Genomic DNA, 14972 nt, shown 5'->3' on the forward strand with positions numbered 1-14972 from the left:
CTCTCTCTCTCTCTCTCTCTCTGTGTGCAGCTTTGGCTGCACAGTCATGTGCCCTGCGAGAGGAAAATGACAGTCTGCGCTGGCAGCTGGATGCCTACAGGAACGAGGTGGAGCTGCTGAAGAAAGAGCAGGGCAAAGCCCATCGCTCTGAGGAAGACCACACCCATGAACAACAGCTCCATTTCCTCCAGCAGACCATGCACAGCATGCAGCAGGTAACACACACTCACATCCACAAGCACATTATCACACCCGCAGGCATGTTCACACTTACATGCATCTTATACTCATACCTTTAAAGCAGTTCTGACAGCTCCAGTGAATTTACATCGGAGAAGATGCTGCCTGTACTTACACCTTCCTCCTGTTAACACACACTCACTCAGTCCTTCGATATCCAAACCCATTTCACTCTGATATACGACAACATGCTTACCCTCTTTACACTGAGCTTACCTGCTAGTGGAAGTGTTGGAAGATTTCTGCATCTGCTCTACCTGATTTATTGTCTGGACAAGGCAACTTGCACTATCTCTCTATAAAAGCATGAGGAAAATCTCTCTCTCTCTCTCTCACTCACTGTATTTCTTCGGTTATTTTCATCTTGTATTTCCTTTTGCTTGCCACACATCATGCACCCGATCAAGAACTAGGCTTTTCAAAATATTCACTATGGCTGGGAAAGTGTTCAGAAAGCCACTTTTTAATATCAGTGTGCTTAGAAAGGAACAGAATATAATTACAATCCTTCTCACCCTCTTCACTCAAACTTTAAACTGCTTCCTTCTGGCTGACAATTTAAGATTCCAAAAGCCCCCAGAAACATATGTAAAAGTAATTTTTCCCACAAGCTATACAGGCATTAAATAGTTATATGTAGGCTTTTTACCCATTTAAATGATGTTGATTACCTTGCAGTCCACATCCCTTATTTTTGGTTAAATCGCTCAATGTTGAGGCAAAAATCTTCTAATTCTTTCATTTAATCTACCCTCCTTTAATAATGATCCAATTGCATTTATTTGGATATTATCACTGTCATATCAAAGCCATGTATCTCTGGATTATTTTTCCTACATCATTTGCAGGTGCACTATATATCATGTGGATATTTTATGACAAACTGACCTGAGAAAAATTGTCCAAAATTGCTCAAAATAAAACCTTCCAGTTATTACATTAACTCAAATTTTAATTATGAGCATGTTCACCTTCTCCTATACATTTTTGCTCGGATGAAATGAAGCAATAACAAGCCCTTAATGATCTGAATTATGTTCTAAATGTGCATCCAATAGTAAAGGCAGCAACACACTTCTTTTATTAATTAGATTAACTGACCCTTAAATGTCCCACAACAGGATTTAACCGCATTTAACCCATCCATGAAGTGAAACACCACATAGACACTAGTGAGCACACACACTAGGGGGCAGTGAGCACACTTGCCCAGGGAGCAGTTGGGGGTTAGGTGCCTTGCTCAAGTACTGTCGACTCTGGGGATCGAACCGGGGCCAGTTCCCTAACCTCCAACCCATACATAGCGAACAGGAAACTCCAATTCTACACGCTGCAGATTTTAATGACTTAATTGGAAACATCACCATAATCTCTGAATGAATTTGTGGCAAGGCGTTAAGCATGATAGGGTTACATTTTACCCTACTTGATTTTCTAATACTTGAATCTGAGTGAATGTCATGAAACCTGCATACCTATATTTAGCTGAAAATTGTCTGATTTTCTGCACTGAGGTCTAATAGTACCCTCATTTTCGGGGGAAAATGCAATTTGAACAAGGCTACATTGCATCTGTGTCTTCAGAACTTACTACATTAGCAGTGTTTTGATCGGTGTGCCATTTGTAGAAACTCAGCTGTGGTGTAATAAAACTCTGATCTAATGGTTGTGTTAATCTGGATTTGCTGACAATATATGTTAAACAACATATTGCACAGGCTTGTTTTCACTGACAGTGTGTTTATCTGTTACAATATTTCCTGCCTTTACCTTTTTCTAGCACATAGTCACTTTTTCAGGTAGCAATCAAGCTCAAGTGTCCTTCAGTTTTCAGTGTGAGATTGAATTAGATCCCTGTTGTCAATGTGGGATTTATTTCTTTACGTACATTCTCTATCTTTAGAGGCAGTACTTTGTCATGGCCTGCTGCCTTTTGTTCTTCATGAAACTGCCTGTCTCCACAGCAACTCTTGCGGCTCCAGGAGGAACTGAAGAGTAAAGAGCTGGAGCTGGAACAGGCCCGAGATGAGCAGCACTACCTGGAGGGAGAGGTCTTCAGCCTCAGAGAGAAGGTTAGACTAGCATATAAAAATTTAAAGGAATTGTTTGGATAAAATTCAAATTTATGCAGTTTTCCCCAAATTTCAAGTAACCAAAACATGTTTAGTGTTTGCTTCATTAGTTTTGCACTGGAGCAAATGTAGCTAACTAGTAATGGAAGATTTTACACCATTGCACAAGTACAGACAAAATGCACAAAGGCAGTTTGAACATGATTTGAGGCAAGTGTGTGATGATTTAGGCATGCTGTCATACTTATTTAATTCACATTGGTCCTCACTGTTACTGTTTGGCAGTTTTCTTTGTGTAATTATTTTGTTAACTCTTTAAGGCAGATGCAAAAAACATGGCTATTCCTGCAGTTTAATCTGTTCCTCTCCATTGTTGCATTTATTTGATGTATAAAGAACAGGATTTATATTAGGTTTGTCTCTGAAACTATATTTTTGACAAAGAAAGCACATTAATAGGAATATGTCACAGACCAGTAGTATTTAATAATTTCTCTGATTAAACAACACAATAAAAATGTTTGCTACATGCATTGACTGATTTTAAAATAATTAATAATCAAGAATTGGTGTTTCATTTAAAGATGGTGTATTTCATTAGTTAGTGAGTAAGTATTCTAATGTTTTCTCATAGAAGTTTAAAACGTAACTGTTTTCTGAATAACACTTCATGAAAATCTAACATGAACTCAAAACAGACGTTTAATTTCTGTAATCTAAATATGGATTCCCAATACTTGTAATCTGCTACATCCCAGTCCTTTAGGAGGCTTGTTTATGAAATACAACCATTTAAGTGGACACCTACTTACAGTTGTCTTTTTCATTATCTTTTACTGATATAAATCATCTTTAGAGCACTTTTCTGTTGGAAGATTTTCCAGTTTGGCAGCAATGCCTCTCTCTGTCTTTCTTCATGTGTGACAGCAGGAGGGCAATGTGCAGCCTGGGGTCACTCAGTGTCCTCACTCTCTCTCTGGGAGAGCAGCTACATATGGCAGCAGCAGAGCTCAACACACACAACCCCACACACTGTTCTAAATAGAAAAGTCTGTCTTAAAATTTTCATAACATGATGGATCTGAACTGCTGTGTCTGGAGGGGAGAACCCAGCACAGAAAAACATTTTTTACCTCCATTATGCTTTGCTGAGGCTGACTCACTAAGACTATGCCTTGCCTTACTTGCTGCTTAAGAACTCATGTCCCTGTTTGACTGCTTCATGCTCTCAGGTCCACACACATCTGGTCTAAACATGGAGACCAGAAGTCACCAACCCTAGTCCTGGAGATCTACCATCCTGTAAAGTCTAGTTTGAACCTAAATCTGCCACACCTGCTACAGCTAATTAGCTGTTTGAGAAGTCCTTCAAGAGCCTGTTATATGAAGGTTGGAACAAAGAACTCAGCAGAAAAGTAGATCTCCAGAACCAGAGTTGGTGACCAACCACTGATGTAGACCATATAGAAATCATACTTTACTATACGTTGAGTGCATTCATGTAGCCCACACAGAGCTACTGCAAAATTAAGCCACTGTTATGGCTTCCTTACTGCTGCACTGCTCAACATGATACCTCAACATTTGTGTGAGCATGATGGTTTACTCAGGAGCATACAATAACAGCCATGCTTGTTTACTCATTATTTTTCTAACTGCAGACATTGGTTTGCATGAATGTTATTTGACTGAGATAATAGGAACATCAATATGTAGCGGAGTTCCTGCAGAGTCAGTGGTGTATCGTGCTCCTAACCAAAGACATAGCAGCTAGGTGATATATACTGCTTCAGCTCCATCATGGACCTGTTTCCATACATTCTAAACAGATCAGAACCTGTTATGACCTTGAGAAGGTGCTCTAAAGTCTGTGAGTACTATTTTATGGACAGAATTATGGATGTAGCTACAACAGGGTAAAGGTTTTTAAACTCCAGTTGCCTGAAAATCCATTAAATATTAAGCATATACATGACTATGCATGTGCTTCACAAACTCAGTGCCAACGTTTCAAAGATGTTAAGTCACAGTGTTCACAAAGTTCCCTTACCATTTCCTCCTTGGCATTTTCTTCCTTCTACAGCACACCAATTGAGTGAATTTTTGTCTATTTCTCCTGACAGCTTCTGAACAGTTCAGACTCAGTGGAGGGGACAAACCACACTGCTGAAGCCCCTGAAAAGGTAAAGGTATGACTCAGCTGTCACTACACCACCACATGCTGGGTTTGCTGTTTTTACGTAATGCTGTGAGAACATAGACCAAAATTGCTTATGTGCCTTGAGCTGCTCAAAACTGGGCTACTGAAATGATCTTTTATTTTTCTAAACAGTACTGTGCAAAAGTCAGAGACCACCCTTCATATATTTTATTTCTAGTTAAAATGATCACTAAGTACAAATTCAGTATTCAGGAGACACTGTATGGCCACAAATATATGGACATCCCTCCTAATTGTTAAGTTCAAGTGTTTCATCCATATGTATCACTAACAATTGTATGAACACAAGTACATAGCCATGTAATCCCCACAGACAAACACTGGCAGTAGAATGAGTCATACTGAAGAGCTCAGTGACTTTAAAGGTGGCACTGTCACAGGATGCCACCTTTGCCACAAGTCAGCTTTTGAAATTTGTTTCCGACTTGATCTGCCCTGGTCAACTGTAAATGTTATTACTGTGAAATGGAAGCATCTGAGCTGTTGTTGCTCCTAGTCTTGAAGCTGTAGACACTGAGTGGGGAAGCCACATGCTGAAGAATGGGCTGGAACTGTTTTTCAGGCTTTGGGCTAGGCCCCTTAATTTTAATATTAGAGCATACAAAGACATTTTAGACAGTTATATACTTACAACTTTGTGGCAACAGTTCCAGCATGACTGCCCCTATGCACAAAGTGAGGTCCATAAAGTTATTGTTTGACAAGCTTGGTGTGGAGGAACTTCAGTGGTCTGCACATACCCCTCACCACAACTCCACTGAACACCTTTGGGATCTTCTTGTCCAACAGTGCCTGACATCACAAATGCTCTTTTGACAGAATGACCACACATTCTTTCAAATACACTCCAAAATCTTGTAGAAAGTCTTCTCAGAAGAGTGAAGGCTGGTACAAAGAGAAGACAATTCCTCACAAATGTCAATGGTTTTGGAATGGGACGTTCAATAAGGTCATAACAGTGTGAAGATCAGGTATCCACATGTTTTTGGCAATGTAGTGTATTTCTGAGAAGATTAGATATAAGGAGTCAGACCTGGGTAGTATTCCTCAGCAAACATCTGGTGGTTGGGCAGTCCATGTAACCCAGCTGGGCTTAGCCCAAAAAGGCAATGTAGAGGGACCATGTGAGCCCATGACCCTCAAGGCTCAGCGTGGAGGACCAGTGCAATGCCATTAAGGCAGTGGGAGATGGCAGGTGCAATTATAAAAAGAAGCGGCTGCCCAGACCTCAGCATCATTTAATGTGCTTGGGATTACTTAAAGCATAAGAAGCAAAAATAAAAACAAAAAAAAAACTTTGAACTTTGGAGGTGTGGAAAAAACCAAAAGAAACTCTAGAAAACAGAACACTTGAACACTAAATAATGAAGAATTTATATTATATTTATTTGTTGAGGATTCTGTGTAATTTTCTGTTAAATGTTTTCTGCTTTTTTCATGGTGCTGAAAAATGAATAACCAGAAATGGAAGGGTGGTCTCTGGGTGTACAGTACTGTATTTCATATGTTCTCCTGAGTATCTTTTTAGTCAAATGTACTTGTCTGGTATAGTATATTACATGCTATACATGCACTGTGTGCACTCACCAACACATAAAACTGCTAAAGCTAATTTATCACACCTCGGACAAATATGTCTTAGCATTAAGTGTCTCTTGTCACATGCTGTTCAGACTGAGCTGACATGGTTTTGGCTTTTGATTCTTGCCTGTTTAGTTGAGTGGGGTTAATGCAGTTTGCATAGCTAATACTCAATATAAAAAATAAATGATAAAAAGAAAGAATAAGCCTAAGCTGAGTTTCCATGTGGCTGCAGCTGTACATACAATTAGAAAAATTTTACATTGAACATTTGACTGGATATACATGCCTTATGCACCACTGCTTCTATTTATGAGGTGGTCTTAAAGGGCATCTGAATAGATAGCTCAGTGAGTATGCAGTGCCAATTGCTATGATCCATGCTTTGATTCATCTTTTGTGTGACTTATAGCTTGACATCTTGAGCAGCCTGTGCAAAGGAAAGGCTGGTAAATGTCAATAACCATTGATTTCTCTGAAAGCAGAGCAGAACGCTTTGCATTTTTAGTACAGATTGGTCAGCATGAATGTGGCTGTTGCTCAGTCTGTCAGCCTCATCTGGATGTTCACTGCATTCTGTTTCAAATTCTATCTCAGAGGTTCACTGCATTCTAATTCTTATTCTGGGCCTGATCCTTGTGTGTCTGCCCATGTGTGTGTATGTATGTGTGAACAGGGTTTGAATGGCACTGCAGTGCTTTATCACCATCGGGAGAAGAACAATGAGGCGGTCATGCGAGGTCCTCTGAGATCAGAGAAAGAAGCTCTGTTGCTGGGTAATTACATGCTATCTCTGCTCTATAAAGCTGTACGGTCTTGATGTTTAAAACATCGGCAGCAGTGGGTGGATAGGGTAGAATATCTAGAGTCTCAGTAGAGTCTCGGTCTGTCTCCTCTTAGAGTCAAAGTTAAAAGCATATAGTAGGCAGAGGACAGGATGTAATTTACTACGTATAGTGCTAGGCCTCAGTAGTAGATATTAGTAGGCCTTACTGAGCATGTTAGGCTATGTTAACACCATTTGTTAAGTACTACATTAAACTGCTAAGATTTACTGTTCAAATCTGATTTTACTGATGTGGTCTTATATCCAACTACTCTGAAATGGACATGCTACTTAAAACTGACCATGTGCAAAAGAACAGCAGACGTACACAGACAGAAGGCAACACACACAGTCACAGCTCTCCTCCATCTTTGCCTACAATTAATTCCACGGAATTAAAATGTTAAAACTGGATTGACAAAAAATGTTATAAATTCTGTTCTGACTGTTCAGGCACAGGTCAACACATATCAGATATGCTTGAGAATTTAGAACCATATATGAAAATGGTTCATATTTGAATTGACAATGTCATATTCAGTGACTATTGTTTACATCTGAGACATCCAAAAAAAAATAAAATTATGAACATAGCATTTGACCGTAGCCAGGTTTCCATCTGTCAAATTAAATTCAAATAAATAACAGAAACGTTGCAAAATATTATAGGAATAAGGCTGTGTTTCCATCATCTCTGAACAAGAGGATAAAACTCTAGTTTGTAAAAATATTTCTGATAAATAGGTGACAAACTTACAGACAAATCTTTAATGTTGAGCAACTTTGTTTAACTGTATTGTTAAATTTTATGGCTATGTTTTACATTGTAAGAGTGCAAGGACAAAATGTAATGGAAAATAGGGCTTGTTCTTTGTTTACATGCTACAAATATACAACAAGAGTGTAAAGACAGTGCTGTTTTATTGTGTTTCAGGCTTGTCTTGCTTAAAAAAGTGAATTAAATGAAAGGGAGTATATCTGTACCAACACCATAGAATTCCAAATTTGCAGACAGTTAGCCTTATTGATGGTTTGGCTCCATACAAATTTCCCACAGAGTGGACTAATGAGCTGGATATGCTATTGTTACCTCATGTTTCATTCATAGGTTTTTTCTACATGGTATATAGGTCAGTCACTCAGAGGCAACGTAAAGGATACAAAGGGCAGTTCCACGTAGCCAATGGCAGATTCAACCCCATTACTGGTGTATTTCATTGAGCCTGAGCTTGATGTTTATCTGTACCCTCACTGTGTTGCTTCCTGTAAGATATTTGACTAGATCCGCATCGGAATAGTTAAATGAAACCTTCTTTCCTGCCTGCTTTCCTCAATTTTGTTCTGATTGATTTTCAGTAGCTTTGTAGCTCCACATGCTTGTCAGCTCTGCCAGCATATTTAGTGAGTGCATGTGCTAAAGAAAAGTAGGTAGGAAAGGAAGATTCATTCAACTATTCAGATGCAGATCTAGTCAAATATCCTGCCACAATGTCAGATCACCCAAAAGACACTGTGGCATGACATCACATTCCCAAGCTCTATATCATAACTCAAGATCTGCTATAGGCAGCTAATATCTGTTTACCTTCTAATATCACTGAGATCACTGAGTATGTTGTTTGATAAGGTATGTTTTAATTTCTCCATTGTAAAACAGTTACCTCCTGCTTTCTGTTATGTTGTGTTTCATCATAATTTATTGCATTTCCATCAAATCTTTGTACTCAATCATGTCAGAGAGAGAAAGAGAGAGAGAGATTGCTGTTGCTAGGGGACAGAGTCACAGCCTCTGTCTGTCATATTTCTGGATGAAGATCCTGAAGAGCAGTGAGGTCAGGAGGACTCAGGGGAGCTGTTCCTTTCTCTGCCAGGCGCTCTGCTGGCTCTGACCCACACAGCCCCCACTAATTCTCCACACACACTTGCACAAACACACACCCCTAGATACACATCTAATGGTTGCACAACATGCACCATATTGCCCTGTTCACAGAGAAGACACATACTCTACAGATGGGGCTGGGGAGGAGAAAGCCTGATCTAGAAGGCCTTCAGCCAGAACGACAGAAAAGCTCAACTTGTTCCAGCAGGGGGGAGAGAAAAGACTGACAGTGAAACACAAATTGCTTAAATCTCCAGACTCCTGCACTACTCAGCCAGCCGCACTGGAGTGTTAACTCTGGAGAGGAAGCCCTTCCTAATAATTCACTGATTTGAACTGGCTTCCTTTGCTTCTTAACATTTCTTTGTTGCAGGCATGCATTATTTCTCGTCAATTTTCCACTGCATCGTTTGCTAATATTACTTCCCTTTATTTAAAATGATTGTCAAATTTGCTTCTTTTCATACCGATTGATTAAGAAATAGATTTTTTCATTTTTAGCTGTGTGGGAGCAGCAGGCTGTAACACAACAGGAAAGTGAGAGAGTCGCAGGCTTCCAGCAAACGCTCTATCAGCTCCTGCACAGCTGCTCTGCCTCTCATTTCAGAATCTGAGCAGACATCATGAAGCACCCCAGCACCTCCCCTCCCCACTCCAGAGTGAGCCGCCGTGAAAGTAGGGCTTGCGGAGGGAATTGAATTAGGCTCCTCTGTAATTGGCAGTGTTACGCCATATAAATCAAGGAAATAAATATTGGCTTGGGGCCCTCCAGGGAAGGCACTATATTCTCTGCCTCTGCATCAGCACGTTACCTTTGCAGGACCTCTCCAAAGTAATCAACTTAAGAGGGGGTGGGGCGGCGGTTCTGCTCTGAGCAGGAGCTTTATGATTGTGCGGGCTGCATTTATTGCCTTGCCTGTCTGTTACATGCAAATTTGGTCACCGTAATGTTCGGTCACCTTCTGTGCTCTCTGTCTGCAGGAGTTATATCAACCTTCCTCCATGTCCACCCTTTTGGAGCCAACATTGAGTATCTGTGGTCTTACATCCAGAGGCTCGATGCAAAGGTAAAGCCTTTATATGGTTTCTTTAGTAAAATAAGCCTTGGGATTTCATAATACTCTGGTTAAAGGATTTGAAGATGTGTAAATATAGTTTTAGTGCCATGCGACTGAACGATGTGTAGCTAAATGAGTGTGGTTGTCTGGTACCTACTAATGAGTAAGGCCATGACCTCTGACATCAGATTAGCTTTACTTAGCTTAACTGTAGATTGAACAGAGCCAACACCCGACCGCCACTACTCTTCAATTAATTCAAAAAATCTTGGATGCAACCCATCAAAATATCAGTTAAAAAAAGATAAATCAGACTCAAATCTGACTGTAAAGTCATTGTAATGACTGTGTCATTGTAAAATACTTGATAGAATATACCACTTATAAGCACTCACATCCAGTGAATTCTTTATTTATGCATCCAAAATATTAATATTAATATTCCTTGTATGGACCATGGAGAGTTGTACTGATAGGTGGGGCCAGGCATAAACCAAAACCATATTAAACACACCATACATAAGAACCCAGTTTTATTAAAATGTAGGGCTGAGAACGTGTTTAGAATTATATGACCACAATAATTAAATGACTGCAACATACAGTGATGGGCTACTGACAATTCTATATTCTAAACATCTTAATTTAAATTCACCACTCATTACTTGTCCAAGTTATAAAACAAGCATGAATAGCATAAGCAAAGCCAGCTTGGCAGTAATTCTGGAAAGCTGTCACTGTTCATCAGATTCTCTTCTATGATTTTACACACACGTGATTTCTTCACACCACTGTGCAACACACAGCAAAACACGTTGCCTAACTGTCACTGTAATTATGCTGTCATCCCCTCAAGAGCTATTCTCAGACACTAATGTTTGTAGCTGTGCATATAATTTTTTAGTAGGCCGATCTAGCAGAACCAGTGGCCTATTGCACCCCTATGCGTAAAATTTTTAAAAGTTTCTCAACTTAAATTATAAACCCACCTATTGAAGAACCATTGTTTATAGTTTTTTCTAACCAATACATCATCACATGCCTAACAGTTGTTTAGATGTCAGATAATGGTCAATCGATTAATTATTTCCATCCCACTTGAACCTCCCCTCCTTAGATCTCAGCCAGTGAGCTGGAGAGGCTCATGGTGCGGCTGCCCAACATGTTCAAGCAGGAGTTCAGCGGCGTGGGTGCCACACTGGAGAAACGTTGGAAGTTCTGCGGCTTTGAGGCTCTCAACTCAGCATGACGAACAGAGCCACAGGCACTGAGGCTGCCGGACCTGCAGGCACTCAGCCTTGGTGACACATCCACAGTGAGACTGGCCAGAGCCTTAGAAGAACTCTGTAGAGGGTTCTCGCTCCCTGCTGGAGCCATTTGAGCTGTCAGGCCTGCTGCTCTGCTTTACAGAGGCACTACATGCAGCACAGAATCAGGACACATGTATTTACTTGAAGAAGCTCTTTTCAGACTTTGAGCCCTGTTGCATAACTTTTCCTGTCAACGGCAGAGTCCCCGAAGACTTGAGAAAATATCTAGGAATACAACACTGCTCAATTATAAATATGGAATGTGGAATATGGTAATCTACACTGACACACAGGCGTGTGATAGTGGCCCCTGTGCACCCATCAGAAACCAGTGTGTGGGGACATTCACTGTACTGGACATTTCTTTAAGACTTGAGTCTCAGTTTCTCCAAAGTATCATAGGCTTAAGATCACTGTTACAGAGAGTGTTCAAAGTGATACATTTTCTATAGTCTATCAATGCGCATCTTCGTGATGGTCTTTTAGGGACCTCAGCCTCAGCCAGTGCTCCTTCATGGCTAACATGCAGCAGCCAATACTGACCTGTGAAGAGAATCCTTTCACCACTGTGTGAGTGGGTTTTTTTTTTTTCGTTTATCGTTGTGTAGACAATGTATGTAACGTGCATTCTCTTTGTGTCATAATGCACCGTTGTTATCTTCTCATGTAAATTATGACTTTATAAAAATCTATTAAAAAGCTTTTTATCCAGTCTCTGGTGCTATTAGACTTCATAAGATGAAAGCTATGTCCCATCAATGTCTTGAAGCGCTCCACAGCTGTTTGCATCATATTTGACATGTTTATTTTGACTTATGTTTGATCCAGAAGTGCTCAGCAGGCAGGCTGGATGAGGATGGGGTAAAGCAGAGAGTTCCCCAATCACTCTGATTATAACAAGCTGTTAATTATTAATAGAAAAGAGGAGGAGAAGGTTGATCTGTCTCTATGTTACATTGATATTTCCACCCTCCACCACGGTGAAGTTTGTTTTGTCAGACCATATTAACGTTTGCATTTAAAGAGCAACTATGCAACATTTATGTTTTTTCTGTCTGAATCCTTGTCTGGAAAGTGGTCAGTTCTAAGTGTCAAAAAGCATTCAAGTGTATCTAATCTAAACCAGTGAGGAGGGAATAGTTTAGCTGCACCCAAATTATGCACTAGAGCATTCAAAATATCACAAATGCAGTTTAGGAAAAGAGGAGACATCAACTGATGTAGGGCAATGTTAGTGTTCATACTGAAGAGTGTAGAGAGAGATCAGCTTTCAGACTTAGTATCAGAGATAGTCACTGTTCTGAGGAGCTCAATTAGGGAACCTGAAACTAGATGCTACTCAAAAACAACAGAACTGGAGCAGAGTTTATCTTCTAAGGTATATTTAGATTTCCTGCAGCAGGTCAAAACCATATTTTCTAGCAAGACCATTTGAGCTCTCTGATACCTCTGTGTCTTAACCTGAAGTCTTAGATTTGGATTAGAGATCCAGGCTCCTAGGTGGTAGTATTTTACTGGCAAGTGAGATGCAACGTGCTCCAACAGTGAATATGCTGTGTTCCAGAGCTCTGGTGCATCTGATTTTAGACAATAGCTCCCATCTGTCTGGGATTAGATCTGAGGGAATCGGGATGTACATCCAGCTGCAGATACTAACATACTAAAGTTCTCATCTACTCATTTTCCTGTTGTTTTCTGAGGCTGACAGCTCTTGTACATGAAGTTGATGAAAGTATGCATTATTTCATAGCAACCACATCACCACATTTGTACATGCAAAGAGGTTACACTCTTTGCATATAAAACGCTTCATATGTAGCAAACATAACAAAGTTGAATAAGCTTCTTATATATTCTTACAAATCAATGAAAAATATTAGGATATACTGATTAGATTGAACCTGTATAGGGCATATCCTGCCTTCCGCGCAATGACCAGTGGGACTGGCTCCAGCACCCCCTGTAACCCTGAGGGAGAAGCAGCTTAGAAAATGTGTGTGTGTGTGTGTGTGTGATTAGATTTAAGCTGTTTCAACGTATCAAAATATATGTCTTGCTATTTATTCTTTCTAAACAACTTCTGCATAATTGCATTTAACAATTTACCTTGCACAAGCAAAAAGAAACATGGAAAGGAATTCATTGGATTGTTGGCGTATTGGACAGAAATACAGCTTGCCTAAGCTATTCTTAACTGGCCAAAGCAGTGAATAAAAATAGTGTTTCAATAACTCAGGACACAAAAACGGAGATTGCCAGAACAGCACTTATTCCTCTAGCATGATTTCCCTCTGTGACAGATAAGCTTTATTTTAAATGTCCCTGGAGCTGAAGAAAATGCACATAGTCTTGTTGTTTTAGTCATGCAGTGGCCGCTTTAAGCACATCCATATTTTCCATTTTTCTTCCCTGGTCATTTGGTTTCCCGTCCAAGCAGGTTCTAATGCGCCTGAATATCCGTGGCATGATGGATGACCAGTGAGACGCTAACAGACACAGCAGGCTGTTTACAAGCCCAGATTGAGTGCCTGTCTTTCTCTTCCATTTTGGATCCCTCCCCAATCTTTTAGCCAGGGGTCGTTCTATTGTTCTGTGCAGTCTGTTGCTTACATCACGTGAAAGGAGACAGAGAGGCTGTATTTGTTATGTGGGTGCCGTCAGCCTGCTTATTGTCTCCATATTAATGGGATGTAGTTGACGGGACACAGACAAATACTCCCAGTGATTGGTCAAGGGGACCTTGCCTGGCTGTGAAAGCTCAGAGAATTGTATGCTGCACTACAAATCTCCATGGTCAAATTAAACGCCATCAGCTATACATTTTCTAGAAAGATATTCACTCATTCCAGTGAGGTGAAAAATAACAAATTTTCATCATCAATCAATTGCATGTTTTGCATAACGATGAGAGTGATTCAATGGGAACATGTTTTTTTTTTTGCCTGGAAACAGACTGCATTAGGTCTTCTAAGGAAGCCTGTGGAAGGAGCTCAGTTTGTAAATGAGGTTTATTGAAGTCATCTATAAATAAACTGGGAAAGGCTGGGAATACAGCATTAACTGTTGTGGATTTATGCTAATGAAGCTACACAGTGCATAATTGGTTTCAGCATTTGTTTTCTTTTTATGAAAAACAACAAGTAGATCATTCTAAATGTCATGCAGTATCTTTTTGCAGGACACCAGTGGTGTGATGCTTTTAAATGTGTAACTTCATACAGACCTTGCTTATGCTCGCATTGTTTCCATTACTGCAGCTGATGCAACAGACAACTCTTATTCCAGCAGTTACATTCTGCTTCTCTTAAGACCTTCTCCCTACATCAGTCATGCCTACACAACTCCTTACCTTCAACTCAAATGCCCTACGCCAAGCACCCTGCTGAGCAAAGCGGGATATACAGGTTACAAAGTCTGATTTTTGTAGCTCTTTGGCTCTGCTCTTCTGCTTCTGAAGTCTTGAGCTTCTGACAGCGAACTGAGACTTGATCTGATGCTTGACCTGACAGCTGTGTGGAGTTTAAAGACAAAAGTGAGGAACGGCATGGACTGAATGGGAAGTGGAGCAGTGCGCTAAACAATCTACACATACTCTACCACACTAGCACACTAGTTTAACTCCCAAAACAGAAGTCTCTCTCCTAAAGCTATTTATTCAGAAGTCCGGTTCAATGATTACGGCAGTATCGCAGTAACTGAAACCACATGAAGGCTTAAAATATTACATCCTTTCCACAGATGAATGAGGAAAATGTCAAGATGAGAAGAACAGAAGCTGAGGA

General features: G+C 40.2%; 1 protein-coding gene across 4 annotated transcripts in view; it reads left to right on the forward strand.

Annotated features, from left to right (window-relative positions):
• Window positions 1-11902, forward strand: part of enox1 (ecto-NOX disulfide-thiol exchanger 1) — a 72627-nt gene extending 60725 nt beyond the window's left edge. For 3 of the 4 annotated variants that reach the window (XM_037539422.1, XM_017710868.2, XM_037539423.1), the window contains exons 10-15: window positions 31-215; window positions 2205-2312; window positions 4436-4501; window positions 6791-6890; window positions 9804-9889; window positions 10998-11902. In XM_037539422.1, the coding sequence (XP_037395319.1) occupies window positions 31-215; window positions 2205-2312; window positions 4436-4501; window positions 6791-6890; window positions 9804-9889; window positions 10998-11129 (677 nt within the window). In that variant the 3' untranslated portion in view covers window positions 11130-11902. The remainder of the gene's footprint in view (window positions 1-30; window positions 216-2204; window positions 2313-4435; window positions 4502-6790; window positions 6891-9803; window positions 9890-10997) is intronic. The other variant, XM_017710869.2, reaches the window with a different exon arrangement.
• The last annotated feature ends 3070 nt before the right edge of the window (window positions 11903-14972 follow it).

Source organism: Pygocentrus nattereri, chromosome 6, assembly GCF_015220715.1.
Source record: "Pygocentrus nattereri isolate fPygNat1 chromosome 6, fPygNat1.pri, whole genome shotgun sequence".
Taxonomy (NCBI): Eukaryota; Metazoa; Chordata; class Actinopteri; order Characiformes; family Serrasalmidae; genus Pygocentrus; species Pygocentrus nattereri.